Here is a 16,244-nt window from a genome sequence, read left to right on the forward strand (position 1 = left end):
AACGTTTTGATTCTATGTTTTCCAACCGTGAGACACTCTTTTTCTTTTGAAATTGCTAATAAAAAAACGCGAGCAAGAAATCGTCCCGCAAAGAATCGCTGCGCATTATTTTAAACTCCGGTAATAAGGCGGAGAGAGTCTTAAAGTATCAGAGAAATAATGTCATGCGTTGACTCTGACAAGCTAAGTTGTTTTCACGGTTGTTGAATCTGGTCGATGAGAAGACTGCGATTTACGTAAAACATGATCGTAGAATCTCAACGGTTTCCAATTAGCAGCTGCAAAATGCCATGGAATAGCGGCGAGCTAACGCGAATCTTACTTGTAGGCAAATAGCGACAAAATGAGAGCAAACACGAGACGCGTATGTGCGTTTGGAATCGTCTCTTTGCCTTGATGGGAAATACGAAGGGAATGCGAGCTCAATTTTCATCGCCTACCCACTCGGTTCGAGGAAACGTATGAATTTCAAGAATGTAGTTCTGAAACTCGTTAAACTTGAAAGTGAAAAAAAAGGGGGAGTTAAATGTAAAAGTTAATATCCCTCGGGAGGGACTGCGTAATTCAAAGCCCCAGTAGTTAACTACAAAACTCCGTATCGCGTATATATAAACTTTTCTCCTTTTTACAGCATGCGCTGTGGTGCTATTAATTACTGTGAATTTTTAAGCGCGTGACATTAAGTTACGTAAGCTAAAAATACTTTGGAATAATTTTTAAGAAGCTCCTGCGCTTCTTGAATTTCCGTTTTCTTTTAAGGATGACGTAAATCTATAAGAATTCATACAATTCATAGTTTGCTATTCTATGCAAATTCCGCGTGACGATTAATTTTCGCGACATTTTAACGTGACATACGCTCGCGTGTGGAAATTTACGTCCTTTCCGTTGCACTGGTAACTAGAATAAAATACAGCGTATAAAAAATAATCGCGTAGATGCAGAGCGTTAGATTTTACAGCAGTGTTAGTAGCCGTAAAAATACAAGCTCGTTTTCGTGCGCCTGTTGGAACGTAAAAGAGGAATACTGTAAAGCACTCGTTTCGCGTCTAACGCGACGTTTGGCAGGCAGGCAAACATTTGGCGCAGTTGCAGCAGAAGTGGAGCGCGTTGAAAAATTTCGGTCGACATTCAGATTCTGGCTACGAAGCTTTACCGTATATTTCCCCGCAAAGCTATTAAGAGGTAATTCCGTATAGGATCCGAGATTGCAATCTTTTAGACCAACGTAACTGATTTTCGTGCGAATAGAAAATTTATCGAGAGAGGGAAAGATAGGTAGTTAGATAGAATGTTTATCGTTGTTTTAAAGAAAGCCCTCTAAAAATATACATACAGCAAAATGACAAAAAAAGAAATGAGATAACATAAGTAAAAAATAAGTATGAAAAAATAAAAAAATAATGTACAAAAATAAATCAAATAACGTGACAGAAGATAAGAATTACACAGAAAAGAAAAGCATAAAAGTAGAGAGAGAGAGAGAGAGAGAGAGAGAGAGAGAGAGAAAGTTACATAGTTAAAATGATACGCACGTCAGAGATAGTTTATTGAGTTTCATTTCGATTCGTACACGGAGAGAACGGTTTTGCTGAAGTATCTAAAAATTAAATACAGAACTAAAAATAATTTTGGATCATCGAAATTGCAGAGCAATCTAAACAATTTTTGACATTTTAGCAACTGGTTCGATTGTCCTACATAATTATTTTGTTGGCCCATTCAAATTATTTTTAGATCTGTATTTAGCTATATTTTTATATATTTCAATAAAACTGTTCTTTCCGCGAATGATAATTGTAATTTATCACGCTACCATATCCGACTGAATCTATCAAGCGACGCATGTATAATAAAGGTTAATGAGAAAACTTGATTCTACTATTATCTTCTAGAGCTATGTAAATCGTACGCTGTTGGAACGGAAAGATTATCATGAAAATTTACACAAGAAGCATGTTTGACATTTGATAGATGTTGACGTATGACGTAAGTCCGCTGTGTTACGAGTTAATTAATAAAGATAAGCGATTAATTTGATGAGCGTATTTAAGAGTTAGAGAGAGAAAAAGAGAGGAGAAAAGCAGACCGCTTTAAATAAAAAAAAAAAAAAAAAAAAAACAAATTGAATACGCGAGCATATTTAATTTCTCGATTCTGCCTCGATCGCTGGTTGTGAACTGCTCAATGTTGAAATCCGAGATCATTTGATCTGGATTTATAACCCTCTATTCATCATCGGTAAAACGGAAATGTATTTAATTCAGTCATTGCGGCTACGAAAATCTCCCAGCGACGGATTACATCGGATCTATAATATTGTACAAATGAAACGCGGTGTAATTCCGTTGTAATGAATAATTTTCAAACGTTAGCGCTGACATCAGCATGACAACGTCAATCAAATTTCGTCATGGCAGATTTCGCTGCCGCCGCGGTACAACATACTATAATTTTGCTATTGCGAAGTAGCGTGATGAGTGCGTACACGAGAATGAATTGGAGATATTCGCGATATCCGCTGTTCGTATGTACGCGTATGAGAGCAGTTAAAGGGTTAATCCAAGCAAATATTCTCGCTTATGGACTGTCACGGATAGACGGAAGGGTAAATCATCGCGTATGCACTGTCATATCCCCAGTCCGTTTCTACTGGCTGAGCCAGCACGTTCCGCATCTACTGGGTTACGAAAGGAGAGAAGGAGATGAAAAGTTTTTATTCACGGCACGATGGACCACTACATGTGGATATAAAGGTTTATATTTCGGTGAGGTGAATCAAAGAAGGAAAATGTCACTGGCAGCCAAGCTTCCCGGCTGTCGATACGCGTCTTCGCGTTGCTATCCCCCGTTGACTCGAATCAATCAGCGTATTTTAACGTCGATTTAACGAAATTGCTCGATCGAGAGCGTCGAATTTTCCCGGTTTTCATCAAACGTTTATCTCTAGCAATCGATTGAAAGTTCCTTCAAATTTGTAATGCTTATTTCTTTAACGATTGGAATTTTTTCCGCGCCATCTAGATTTCTCGGAATTTGAGGAAATTCTTTCGAAAGTAATTACCGCACTGTCAGTCGTGTGACGTCGCTCAAAAACATCTGGTATCACACTTTGATAAGAACGTTTAAGTGACTCATGTTAAAACTACGCATCGTACGTATTTCTCGTGACATTTATCGACCTTCGAGTAAATTTATTTGACTCGTCATCTTGTAATGAAAAGTGACTGCTGTCAAATTAAAAAAAATATGTAGATACAAGTAATACGAATTGTAAGTAAACTATAATAAAATACGTGTTTCCTCACTTTTTCACCTTTCGTTATCGCGACTATTTAACGTATTTTATGAAAAAATGTTACGAATAACGTATATCGTATGTATTTATAATACGCTTACAAATGCGATACAAATATCGCACATGGACATGATAAAAAATATCCCGGATGCAATCTCCGGTCTCGTAAAAATTTTGTGATTTCCCATATACGTCATTCCGCTTGGGAGAAAAGTGTTCGTGCTGCGCTACCAATCTCTCGAGAATATTTCGAATCACAATCTGCTATCATTCGCCAACAATCGATTCATTTCGTCTCGTTTATCTTGTATTGTTTTCGTCGGTGCGATTGGGGCAGCGGCGATGCTTTTACGGGCGCGGATATTTTTAGATATTTATCCGCGTCGATGGGTTACGGCCGGTTCTCTTCTCCGCAACAACTCGAGTGATTTATCCGGTGGACCAAGAGATTTTGTAAACGAAACCTTTTTGTTTAGCGTAAGGTAAATGTACCAGTTAACGGATATGATTCAGTTATTGTGGACGAGAAACGATAAAATTTTAAATATTGATGGCTGTAAATAAATTTTTTTTTCTTATTAAAATTTTATAAACAATGAATTTATTTAGAGTCGTACATGTCATTAAAAGTTTAATATTTAAAATTTTTCTCATTTCGTCCAATAATTGGATCATGTCTACTAACTGTCCACGAGCTGGTATGTTTACCTTATTTTGCAAGTTAATATTTCAAGAACTAATGAAGCAAAGAATAGAGAGAAAGAATGGAGAAAATTGTTTCTCTCAAGAGTTCTTCTGGCAAGAGTTTTAAAATCTCTTCATTGAAGAAAATTCTAGATATGCGCTCGAATTACTTTTCAGAGCAAAAACTTTGTACATATTTTATTTGAGTAACGTATAAGATCCACAAAGTAGTGTGCAAAAGGCACTTGCATTCGCGTCGGATTCATGTTTCCGTTAAAAATTAGACGTCACCGTGCATGTACGGTATGACGCAGTCACATGCGTCTCGCGATTTCGACAGAACTCAAAGAATATGTATGTTAAACAGCGTGAACCGATAAATTTGCGACAATACTGGAACGGATGGCGTTTCGCTCGTTTTTGTGTTATAAACGAGTTATTTGTCAAATGCACCCGCGGCTCGAAATTAAAGACGTCATCTTGGATCAACGACCTCAGGAATTGTGGACGTCAGAAATAATCAACGAACGAAAATACCGATCGCGCCTGTTTAATTCCGTCATATCAATAGAAGGAGGAAGAGAGAATATAGCTTTATATATGATCTCGCTTATTATCGACATAAAAAACAGAATTATCTTTTTATGAATTAACTATTCGATATAAAGAGGATTAATAATTATCCAGCATTATGCGATATCGTAAAACGATATCTTCTTAAAAATTATCGAAATGGAAGTTGAAATCAAATTTTTCCGTTTTACTTGCCAAGAATTTAATGTAATTAAAAATTTAATTATCGAGAAATGACAATATTGAAATTATGATATTCATTTTACGCATCACATTTCGTTATCAATATCGATGTCTTCTTCGATATTTGCAGGCGCAAAACCACGTAACGTTGCATAACGTTTATAATCGATAAGTGACGAGGAGCCATAGAGATGTGACACGATATCGTGCGGGTCGCGACGTGCCTCGTATGTTACGTGACAAATTGGCCACGTGCGATTTTGTGGCACGTGTCTGCGATGTCTCTGCCTTCCTTTATATAATTGGATCGCTTGTCGCGATACTAAATCGAGAGAATTTCTACTACAGAAATGCATCACGGGCTGTGCAGACAATGACATAAAGTGAGCGAAGAGAGATTTCGTGTCGCAACATTATATTGTGCTTTCGTTGTATTCCACGGAGACGAGCCGGCTTGAACGTCATTCCTCCCGACGTTTTTTTCTTTTGGCTCTATTACTTTGTGCAAGCTTGTGAATAAAAATTGTAATAACGGGAAAATTTCAATAACATACAATATAATGAAAAGAAGATATCAATTCTCCGAACAACACGGAGCCAAAGGTTCCTTGTTGTTGATCAATGTCGGATTCAGACCCGACTGTGACATTTTTACTACCATTGAATTGAGAATTTTTGGTGGAATTTACACGGTTTTCCAACCACCGTTGCTTTACAAATTCTGCACGATGCATATTCAAGCTGACGTTTTACTTTTCAGTGCGACGAACCAGCTAGAGTTGAACGTTCACAATGATCGCTTGTGCGCGATGCTTTTAAAATATTACAATTCCAACAAATAAAAGCCCTAAATATATTTACGATATTATACTACTATGTTTCTGTTAGGATTACGATTCAAGATTGAAAATTAAATTCGATGTACAGTTTGTAGAATTAGATGAATATATAAATTCACACCGAATTATTTAAGCACAAAAGATCCAGCTTGATTGTTTAGGGTTTTTATTTCCTATTTGTTGTGTTTCAAATTACGCTTTTAAAAGAAATTACAATATTAAACTTCGTTTAATATTGTAATTTCATTCATGTAAGGAGATGGTTTGCTGCTGTCCTTTTTTTCATGGAGACGAAATATGCGATCACTCTTTGCACGAACCCCTAATCCGCAATTGCAGAATCGCGATGCACCGGAAGCGGCGCGAATCGCGAACTCGTGACACGAATTGCCGATGTCTCGTGGCATTTAAACAATCGCAGTATGGTCCCACGCAATTGCGAATCCAACAACGTCATCTTGGCCTATGCACATTAATGAGTGGGTCGTCGTGCTTACGTCCCGCTTGACAGTAATTGCAACGAATTATGCAATTGCGTGTCGCGTAGGCGTAAAAAGGTATCGCAAATAAAAAAGATGAATCGGGAGTCGAAAATAAAACGAACGTGATTCTAACATTCGCAGGTATCTAACGATAGGTCGGCGAGGGATTTACGTTTCAGTTATTAATAAGCAATGAGCTGCAGAGTTTTCGTGCGTTACATTTAAGGATGTTTTATACATATTTTCAAAATGATAAAATTATGAAAAGATTATTTACGTAGAGTTAATTGCGATGCATGAACTAGTTGTTCAGTAAAAAAACAAACTATTTATTTGTCTATATCTTTGTAACTAATCAGTGAATCGCGATGAAACTTTGCATAAATTATTTTGAATATTTAAAGTATTTATAAAAGAAAACTGTAAATTTTTTTATCATTTTTAAAATTTGAATTTTTAACAATAAAAATAATAAATAAATAAACTACAAAAATGTGTTATTAAACAAAAATATAATCTTATCCACACAACTTTCATAAGTATATAGTTTATTTGAAGCGTAAATATTAAACATACTTCCCAGTTTAATTTTCTTTGCAGGGATTATACATCTAATACATCCTTAAAATTCCACGTATAATTCATCATTGTCAATTTGATAGTTCTGTGAAAAGAAAACTGCATAAGAGACATAAGCCGCGCGCGTATCGTTCACACTTGTTCATCATTTTATGCATTGACGTTCGACATCCTTGATAGCAGCGGGTGTATGCATCGTAAGATAATGTTATCCATCGTTTTAATTACGAGAAGCACATATACGAGCGCGGGGCTTCCACTATGACTAGGCGTTGCTACGCGTGAAACGTGCGATTTGGATGTGTGGACGCTGAGAGAAGATTGCGGGAGAGCTACGGGAATAATAGCCGCACCTGTGCATCAAGTTATTATTACGAGTACACGAAATTTAACTATTCTCGGAGTTAAGTAATAGGCGCAGTCGTTTCGTTATCGTTTACGTCACGCATGAATATGCATGGTGCATGCATATGCATGACAGTCTCCGTAGCACAGATGCATAAAAAGAGCGTGAAGCCGTTTACAAAAGATGACCTTGGAATCGGAAGATACAACAAAAAAAGTTGCATATTATTCACGTCGTGCACCCTTTGTAACGGCGAATGCCCGCAGCGTAGCGGACCGCTTTTTTTTTAGCGCATCGCACATATAAATGCCACATTCTCGCCGTAAACAATGAAATTTATTTAATTACTTATATGCATAAAGTTTTAATAAACTCAGGCCGGACTAAATGGGCGGATCTTTATTCATGAAGTAAAGCTATTTGTCGCATTCAAGTGAATTTTATTTAGCCATTTAATTCAGCTATATAACAACACGCACAACTATGTTCGATTTGACTCAGCTCGTCGGGTAAAGAAAATAAATCATTCTTCTAATCCGTATAAATGCAGGAAACGGAGAAGACTCCGATTCCTTGCCATATATAGCGGGTTTCTTTTTCTCTCTGCGTTTCTGAGATCATTTATCTATATTTATCAGTACACAGCATTGAGAGGATCGCATCGTGTAGTTTCCCAATGATTTATTGGCTCCTCTTCCACCTCACTCGTATTCCCTTCTCTCTCTTGGTTGTATTTTTTTCCCAACCCGGATTGGGTTTCAAGAGGTTAGAACGCACAAAGTAACACGTATCCTCGGTCGAGCACAATTGGAACCGGCCGGGCGCTTCCGTATAAGAATATTGCGCGAATTCCGGCGCGATCGGCACCGGTTCGCTCGCATAGCGTCGCTTTTGGCCGCGTTTAGCGATGGGGATGCGGTGCCCCAGATTCGGCCGAGTCTGCTCCAACAGTCGTTCAACCCTCGGCCTAGATTCGCGGCACCCCGCGCTGACGTCATTCACTATTCCACACGCAGGTGCTCGTGTCTCCCATGTGTTGGTCGCCGATATTACGTTTACACGCGGGCACGCGAACGCGTATTCACACGGACACACGTATACATACACGAGGTACCGCGTCATCCCCCGTTACAGTCTCAGAACTCGAGACACCGTCGAAGTGATGCGCGAACCAGGGCGCATTGTCCTCGTCAGGCTGTATTATGCAACTTCTCCCTTGATTCACCGTCCCTTTTTCACCCTTCCTCTCTCCGTCTCTCTTTCTCGCATCTTTGCCAAGTCGACTTTTTTGTTGCCACGGTCAGATTTGCTGGTATCGCTTTATTATTCATGCACCTTTCGTTATGACAAGTATGATTGCGTCATTTCTAAAGACCGGACTCTGCTCTCGCCGAAAACTACCTCTGGAAAACTACCTCAAAGTTAATATTAAACTACTGCAAGAATCAATTTATTGAGTTGGCCAAACCAAGTTGAAAATAAAATCGCGATTTTTGTAAATTAAAATAGTGACTCTCTATAATATATCGGTTTCAATAGATTTTTAATTATTTAGAATGAAACTGTTTCTTTTTCTTTAATATATTATATTAAAAAGAAACGAAATTTTTTTAATAGAAAAAAACAAATGACGTGTCTAATAATAAGAAGTCTAATAATTCTTACTGTTTTTTCCTAAATTATAAATCATTCGAACTATTTATATATTATAATAGGCAATTTATGTGTTAATTTTAAGATCGCTTTAAAGAAATTGATGTGGCATTTTTCTATTTGATTAACGATATCGGTGTAATGAATTTCGCAGAATAATACAGGTATTAAGTGTGAGATATCTTATTATGTCTAATGTATAAATTGATATAATCGGTATGATGACGTTCATTTGTCGAGCTTATACGTCAAACGACAATAATAATACACGATTACGCCTGACATAAATCGGAAAATTATGATCGATGTACAAATAACAGGTTCCTTTTGATTGTATTTTCCATAATAAAACGCGAAACACTATCTTGATTTATGACAAGTGCTATACATCACGCTCTTATTACAATTTCTTTCTCCACTTCTCTTTTTCATGGAATATGATTATCATGTTTTTTTTTTGCCAATTGCGAAATGACGTCTTTCGGGATAACAAATACAAAATCATTCTAACTTCGTCATAAAATTAATGACAGTTTATTTTTACTCAGCGACTTAATTATGTATAATAAGCGAAACCGTTAAAGGACCGATTACTATACGTAATTAATTTTATTACCGTTTTTGTTAGTTTAATATATCGTTTTCATGTAACTATGCCTTTATATATATATATATCTATATATACATTCTGATATATGGAAATCGAGTTATTTCTACGTATTACGATTTTACGTTACGCTCATTCAGTACTTTGCATAATTAAATTATTTTCAATGATAACGAGTTCGAAATAGCTTGTAACACTTTTAATCCAGTTATGCTCGTTAGTTATTATCATTTGATTATAACGCTTTCAAGAAAGGACATTAAATTTTCTTCTTCTGTGAATTTTGAATTTCGTTTATTCTTTTTTTAGCTCACGGGTTTTCTTCAGCAACCTATTCCGTACAGCAGCATGTCGGAGGTCCGGAAATACGTTGTCGCCAGGTGGGATCCCGCATATAAAAACTGCCTCAGCATCGTTTTGCCGGACGGTTCGCTTCTTCTGCAAGCTAACAACGCTTACACGAGAGACCAGTGGTACCATTCGATATTATGGAAGGTACATTAAGAATTATTATTTATTATTTAAGAAAAATCATTATTTATTTAACACAAATGAATGAAGAGGACCATATTCAATGAAAGGTCTTGGTGCCTAATAATATTTTTGTGTGAATTTTTACAATTTCCATTTCAAGCAAACTGCGCACCGATTTGCCATCATTATTTATTATCCGTTATTATAATAACTAATTATCATAACAGCTAATTATTATAATAATTAATTTTAATTAATTATTTCCATTGCAATTATTTTAAAGGTTTTGAAGAATAAAATTCACGTTTATAATGCAACTCGTCGAGATTTACTGGATTTAACGTTCATATTTTATCTGACAACCTTACGAGATTTACCATTGTTTGTTTACCATGTAAATAGCGATAAAAATTGATGGATTTTTCCATTTAACTTATAATTTTTTTTAGTTAACAGTAACATTGATTTGTACTCATCTTTCGACCGGTGGGATTTTCCGAGCAAAGAATGATTGTTGTCTCATGAATGCGAATGTTGATATGAAATATTTTTTTTTAATATTGGCTTTTCGATGCCTCTCGTAGATCGGCAGAGAATGGCAAACAAGCGTTATTAACGCTCGACAATGTGAGGTTGAAGCAGGAGGAAGTGATAACAGCGCGAGAGGCGAACGTTCTCGATCGTCCTCGACCGGATCAAATCTCCCGGATACGTCAGTGTTTTATGGAGGTTGCCGCGAGCGGTTTAATATCCGGTCGGGAAATTAATCAGCGGCCTCTCGTCGTGGCCGCGCGACGAGTAAATCGCAGCGATCGGATCGACCATAACGATTGATTGAATTTTATTGTTTACGGCGTTATATTTCTGATGAAAACATCGTCCGTACGTTGACGATCTGAATGTCGATGACTTCTGCCGAGATTGACCCTGTTCGCCGAGAGATTTGTTTCAGTTCAATTTCCACTTCATACGGATGATGCGTCAAAAGAACGTTTTGACATTTAATTTTTTAGCAAAGAAAATTTTCTTTTTAAGTTAACAGCGAACAATTTTTATCTCTCTTGTTGATATTAAAAGTATTGTAACGAGGATATCAGAATCGAAAAAATTCAAATTTTTTAAATCCTTTTTACTTTGTTATTCGGGTTGCTACCTTTCAATTAGTTTTTCAGTGTAGATCGACGGTTTTTCTTTTGGAGATTCCGCTACCCTGGTAAAAATCGATAACCACTACCGCAATCAGTACTTTCTCTTCAATTTGCAGTGGTTTTAAAAAAAAGGTCAATAGATTTAAATCGTTAGCCAGAGATTTTTTTCTGGAGAGCCGAAGATTCCGGCTGAAAATCGAAGAGATGATAACCATGTTATACACACTTTAGTATGCTATATTTTTTTATTATATTATATAGTTACCGTCTCGTATAGGCCTTAGGATCTCTTTATTTCCGAATTCTTAATGATGGAACTCGCCGATTAAACTCGAATTCGAATTCGCGAATGATCCGGATCTGATTCATCTTCCCGCAGAAAAGTATCTTCAAGTATCAACATTTCGTCTCGATGAACTCTCGGGAAGAGGTAATATTGCGCGAATTGCGCACCATGGTGGACTTTGCCCTGTGGACACCGCTCCAGGATGAGAGAGTGGCAGGCGCCCCGCTGGAGGCAGTTGCTAAATTGTTGGACGAACCCAGCATGGAGCCTGACTTGGACGGGAAAACAGAGGAGGTTGTTCGTGATCGTAGGAGCTGGGCGGAGGCCGTTCTCGCAGTGGTGGCTCCGCTTTTGGAAAAAGCGGCACCGCCGGCGGCGCTCGCGAGGGCACTCGCCAAACTGGCGCAACAGCATCCGCGATCGCAACTGGTCCCGATGCTCAGTCCGGCGATCACGAGATGCCTGAAGCACACCGTTGACTTTGGCAAGTCGCCGGACATGAGAAAGCTGTTACAGGTAAGGCGTCTGACAAGTCTCACGTTACTTTGTTTGATTATAACATAGCGGGTGGCGAGATCAAGAGAGACCGTTCGTTTCCTTTTGTTTGTAAGAATTATATTCTCTGAATCTTTTAGAGTGAATTTCCCTCTGAAGAGTAAAATCTCTTTTTTACTTTTTTTTTTTTAAGACTGGCTCAATTTTCACCCTTTAGAGTGAGATTTCACTCCAAAGAATTTGAGAGTACGGAAAAACGAGACTTTGCTATCCTGTTCTAATTAGTTAAGTGACTTGTAACTTAGGATAAGTGATACATGAATGTGTACTCTCTAAATTCTTGGAATAGAATCTCATTCTAAAAAGTGAAAACTGAGCCGATCTTGAAAAAAAGTGGCTCAATTTTCAATCTTTAGAAATGACATTTCACTCTTCAGAGTGAGATGTACTCTGAAAGTTTTAGAGAGTAGTTACGATGTTGCATTACGTACGTGTAGGTGTTCGTCGCCGCTTTGTACGAGAACAATGACGGTGAGCAAGCGATCAGGGATTACATCTCGTCGATTCATGGACCGGGTAGCGATTGTCCACACCCGAGAGTGCTTCCCAATCTCATGTCCATCTGTGTTGCGGCTATATTTCACAGGCAAGTTTCACCCGAGTTGTAATGGAATTGGATATTCGTATCGCAAGTCTGATGAGATTCTCAACGATGTTGATTCTGATTTCTCAGGTTCGAAGTGTCGAGTCGCGCGTCATCGAATGAGGACAAACCACCGTCGTTGCCGCCATTGCAGTGTTATTTGCTCGTCTTGAATATCGCGTAAGTGTTGCGTTCACTGACAAACAAAGCCTGACATGCTTCTCGCATCCTTTCTGCTTTGCGCTTGAAACTTTCGAGTCTAAACGCTTCTCACGTATCGAGGAAACGACGTTATAGGTCGGAATACGCTGACTGGCGTTCGGGTCTTGGAGCACTGCTGCAACCTGTCCCATTCCCAGAAGAGGCTTTGGCCGTGAGAGAAGTTCAGGAGTCCGTACTGATGTGCGTGATGCAACGACTGGCGAAAGACCCGAGATGCACGGTGCATCGCGTCTTGCTTCCCGTCAGGGAACCACGTCCAGGGTGGATCCACATCGCCGCACCGTCCAGCCCGGCTTGTCCAGATCGTGGGGAACTATTTGGCGATATGGTAAAATTTTATCAAATTTCATTTCTTTTCTTTGCGAAGACTATGGTCACTATTTATAGTTCGTTATTTTGAGACCGTTTTAAATATTGTCTTAAAATACGATTCTGTGATTGGCTTATCCTAAGACTGTTTATCTTAAATATAGATTCAGACTATGAATACCAACCTACGTCATATTTTTCTTTCTTCAAATAATTACGTTTCGTTGATTATTTTAGTGTAGAGTTTGTGCTAGATTTTACCTAGGATTTTAAAAAACACATCGTTTTCTTTGCTTTTAAAAGTTTTATTAATTAAATATGAAGAACCTTATACTGAAAAAAATGATGTAGCAATAGCATTATTTTAATTAAAAATAATCTTGTTGATTTATATATACATATATATAATAAAAACATATATAATGAAACAAATGAAATTTTATTAAAACAAGATCATAACATATTTGTTTCATTAATAGTGCTATTGTGAATTAACAAAATTACTTTTAATTAAAATAATGCTGTTGATATAACATCATGTTTTCTTAGTGTAAAAATGACACAATTATCAAACTATTTATCAAACGGATGGAGAGTAATCTTTGCCTAACTCATTCATGATAATAACTAAAGAATCACATTTTTTGAATTGCATCATTTTGAAGTGAGGAAACGATATGATGATATTTGAAGGATTTATGAGGAGCGTTTCACACATACAGAAAGTTTCCTTGAGGTTAAATTTTTAATTAGATTCTCGCGAAGACTAAAATATTCGGGGCAAAAATTTACAGTGCTAATATATCTTTCTTTCTTTGATCTATACAATTCTCATTAATCTTTGTCTAAATTGTTTCTACTGCTTAAATTTGTATTCAGGTCGCACGTGGCAAGAGAAATTAATATCTAACGGCGAAATAGAGAGAATACGTACGGATGGATACGCAATTATTGCGCTTATCGGTGCAACGGTATCGAATTTATTCGCACGTGAAATGATTGTGATGTATTCAGTAGCGTAACCTCGCGAACCAAGCGTTGCGAATTGCGTCTCTCTAGCTCCCGTGCGATAACACACGCCGTAGTAAGATCTATTTAGTTAATTTAGTTCAGAAACGATTCATCCCCTAAAGGTCGAGATGGCAGACGATTACTCGACGCGAGATTCGATTGGAAATCCATCTAAATATTCATGAATCTCTCTTTTGAGATAGATGGGTATCAAGAATGGACCCAAATAAACAACATCAATTCTAATTCTTTCGGAAATAACACGGAATCGAACTGTCACAAACGCACGGAATTAATGAAATCCGGTTAATCGCGGAATGACAAACGGAACAGGAGGATGTCCGATGATTCTTGCATTCTAAATTCCATTCTTAATTACAGCAGAGATTATATCCACCGTCGATTCCGTCATCGAGGAATTTTAACGAATGAATAGAGAATCCGCGATACACACACACGTTATCTATTTTAACTTAAATTAAATTAAACAAATGTGGGAATTTTTCTCCATCATTTAGAATGCACGTTACATGAAATATTTACGCGACAGGCGTTATAATAGCGTGTTCTCAACAGCTCACGACTTTGCTGGCGTGCTGCTGTCGGCGGAAGAGATTCATCGCATCCCTGTTAAAGCAAGCGGGTGATGATTGCATTCTGCTGGCGGTGCGGGGTTGCGACGCTGCGCAGGAAGCGCTCTGCTTGATGCTCGAGTGGCGCTTACTGCCGAACGAGGAGGCGAGACTTCAAATAGTTAACACGCTTGAGTCCACGGAATCCGGAAAGGAGCGCTACGCCGCTCTCTGCCAGAGGCAGAAAAATCTCCAGGAGTTGGTAAGCGAATTCGCGAATCGTTTCGACGCGAAGAATCAGCTGCCCCTTCGCCTTCTTTTTTTTTTATACTAATGTCAATGACAAATCGTTGACAAATTCTGTTGGATCCTAAAGTGATTCTATATACGCACGATATATATATATATTTATATATATATGTAAATTTAAACAAATAGAGCATGTGAGAGTACAGCATGATGTGGATAACAAAGCATAAATATAATAATAAAAAATATTTTCCTTCTTTATTGGATTATATATAATGACATTAATGTCATTCATGATCGAACGTTTCGTCTCTCTTTGGAGTTCTCAGCAATTAAGTACAAAAAGCTAAATCCGTCCTTAGTCCATTAGGGTTGAGTCACAAAACAAGTTGCCAAATCCGATCGTGGCGTTAATCCAACCAGACTAAAAACATGTAAAGAAGCTTTGGATAAAATTTCTTAAATTGATGTAATTCTTGAATTTCGTAAAATAATTCAATGTACAAGAACATATTCACAAATGACATGCTCGCAGTTAAGCGTCTGCACTGTTGGATATAAAGGAGCAATGATAACCCAATTCCTAAATATAACATTTTCTTTATTTTCCATGTGTGTCAAAATTAATTCAATTCTGATTAGTTTCAAAGTAAACATCGCCCATATTAACGTATATGTCTTTAGTAAATCAAATTTGATACATTTTCTTGAATTAAATTATTCAACTCCATTGTTTTAGTCAAATTAACGACATATTGTGTAGGAACAATGGTGATCTATAGAAATTATTAAAATCTCCCAATTGAGTGTGATTTAACATTATGAATTTAACAGTGTTGAATAATTTTCGATCTTAATTTTGCTAGCAACAAAAGGGTGGACCCCGGAAATAATTTTCGATCTTAATTTTGCTAGCAACAAAAGGGTGGACCCCGGAAATTAACTCTCCCAGTTCGAGCGACCGATGCCGACGTTGCCCTTCTGTTAGGCGGTCGTGCTCTCGGTAATCTCGAATGCCTCAGCCTGGCCTTCACCTCTGTGACGTCCGCGTGTGCGGAACAATTGATAAAGTTACCGGCGCTGAGATATTTGAACCTGTGGGCTACGCAGTTCGGCGACGCCGGCCTACAGATGATTAGCGAGCATCTGCAGAAGCTGCAGGTGCTGAACCTCTGCGAGACGCCAGTGTCCGATAAAGGCATCTCCACGTTGGCCTGTGAGTGTCCTAATCCTTAAAGCTTAAAATTCAGATAATGATTTGACTTTTTTTATAAAAATATCTGATAAAATTAATCTTAAAATATGGAAGATGAAATTTTAATTGTTCAATATATGTATATCAATATATCTTAACGTAAAACACGTAAAACAAGTTTATAGAAAATTATCAAGAAAGAGCGTTTCGAATTGCGTGCGAGTTAAAAATTAGAAATACATTTAACCCTCCGCTAAAAACATGAATTTTAACTCTTCCATCAGCAAAAAGTCTTCGATAAATGGATCAAATTTTTTATTGTATTATATATAAAAATCAAATTATATAAAATTCTGAAAAATTCTAGTATATTTGTTAAAGCTTTAACAACGAGTT

The 16,244-nt window shown here is 37.4% G+C and overlaps 1 protein-coding gene across 1 annotated transcript in view; it reads left to right on the plus strand.

Moving 5' to 3' along the window:
* LOC108728920 (C-Maf-inducing protein) overlaps nucleotides 1-15,869 on the plus strand; it is a gene marked incomplete at its 3' end in the record, with an annotated part of 34,035 nt that extends 18,166 nt beyond the window's left edge. The window contains exons 2-8 of the mRNA XM_018457740.1: nucleotides 9,554-9,739; nucleotides 11,246-11,668; nucleotides 12,145-12,293; nucleotides 12,381-12,470; nucleotides 12,588-12,840; nucleotides 14,409-14,666; nucleotides 15,569-15,869. Of these exons, the coding sequence (XP_018313242.1) occupies nucleotides 9,554-9,739; nucleotides 11,246-11,668; nucleotides 12,145-12,293; nucleotides 12,381-12,470; nucleotides 12,588-12,840; nucleotides 14,409-14,666; nucleotides 15,569-15,869 (1,660 nt within the window). The remainder of the gene's footprint in view (nucleotides 1-9,553; nucleotides 9,740-11,245; nucleotides 11,669-12,144; nucleotides 12,294-12,380; nucleotides 12,471-12,587; nucleotides 12,841-14,408; nucleotides 14,667-15,568) is intronic.
* Between the last annotated feature and the right edge of the window lie 375 nt (nucleotides 15,870-16,244).

This window comes from Mycetomoellerius zeteki, unplaced genomic scaffold, assembly GCF_001594055.1.
Source record: "Mycetomoellerius zeteki isolate Tzet28-1 unplaced genomic scaffold, Tzet1.0 scaffold667, whole genome shotgun sequence".
Taxonomy (NCBI): Eukaryota; Metazoa; Arthropoda; class Insecta; order Hymenoptera; family Formicidae; genus Mycetomoellerius; species Mycetomoellerius zeteki.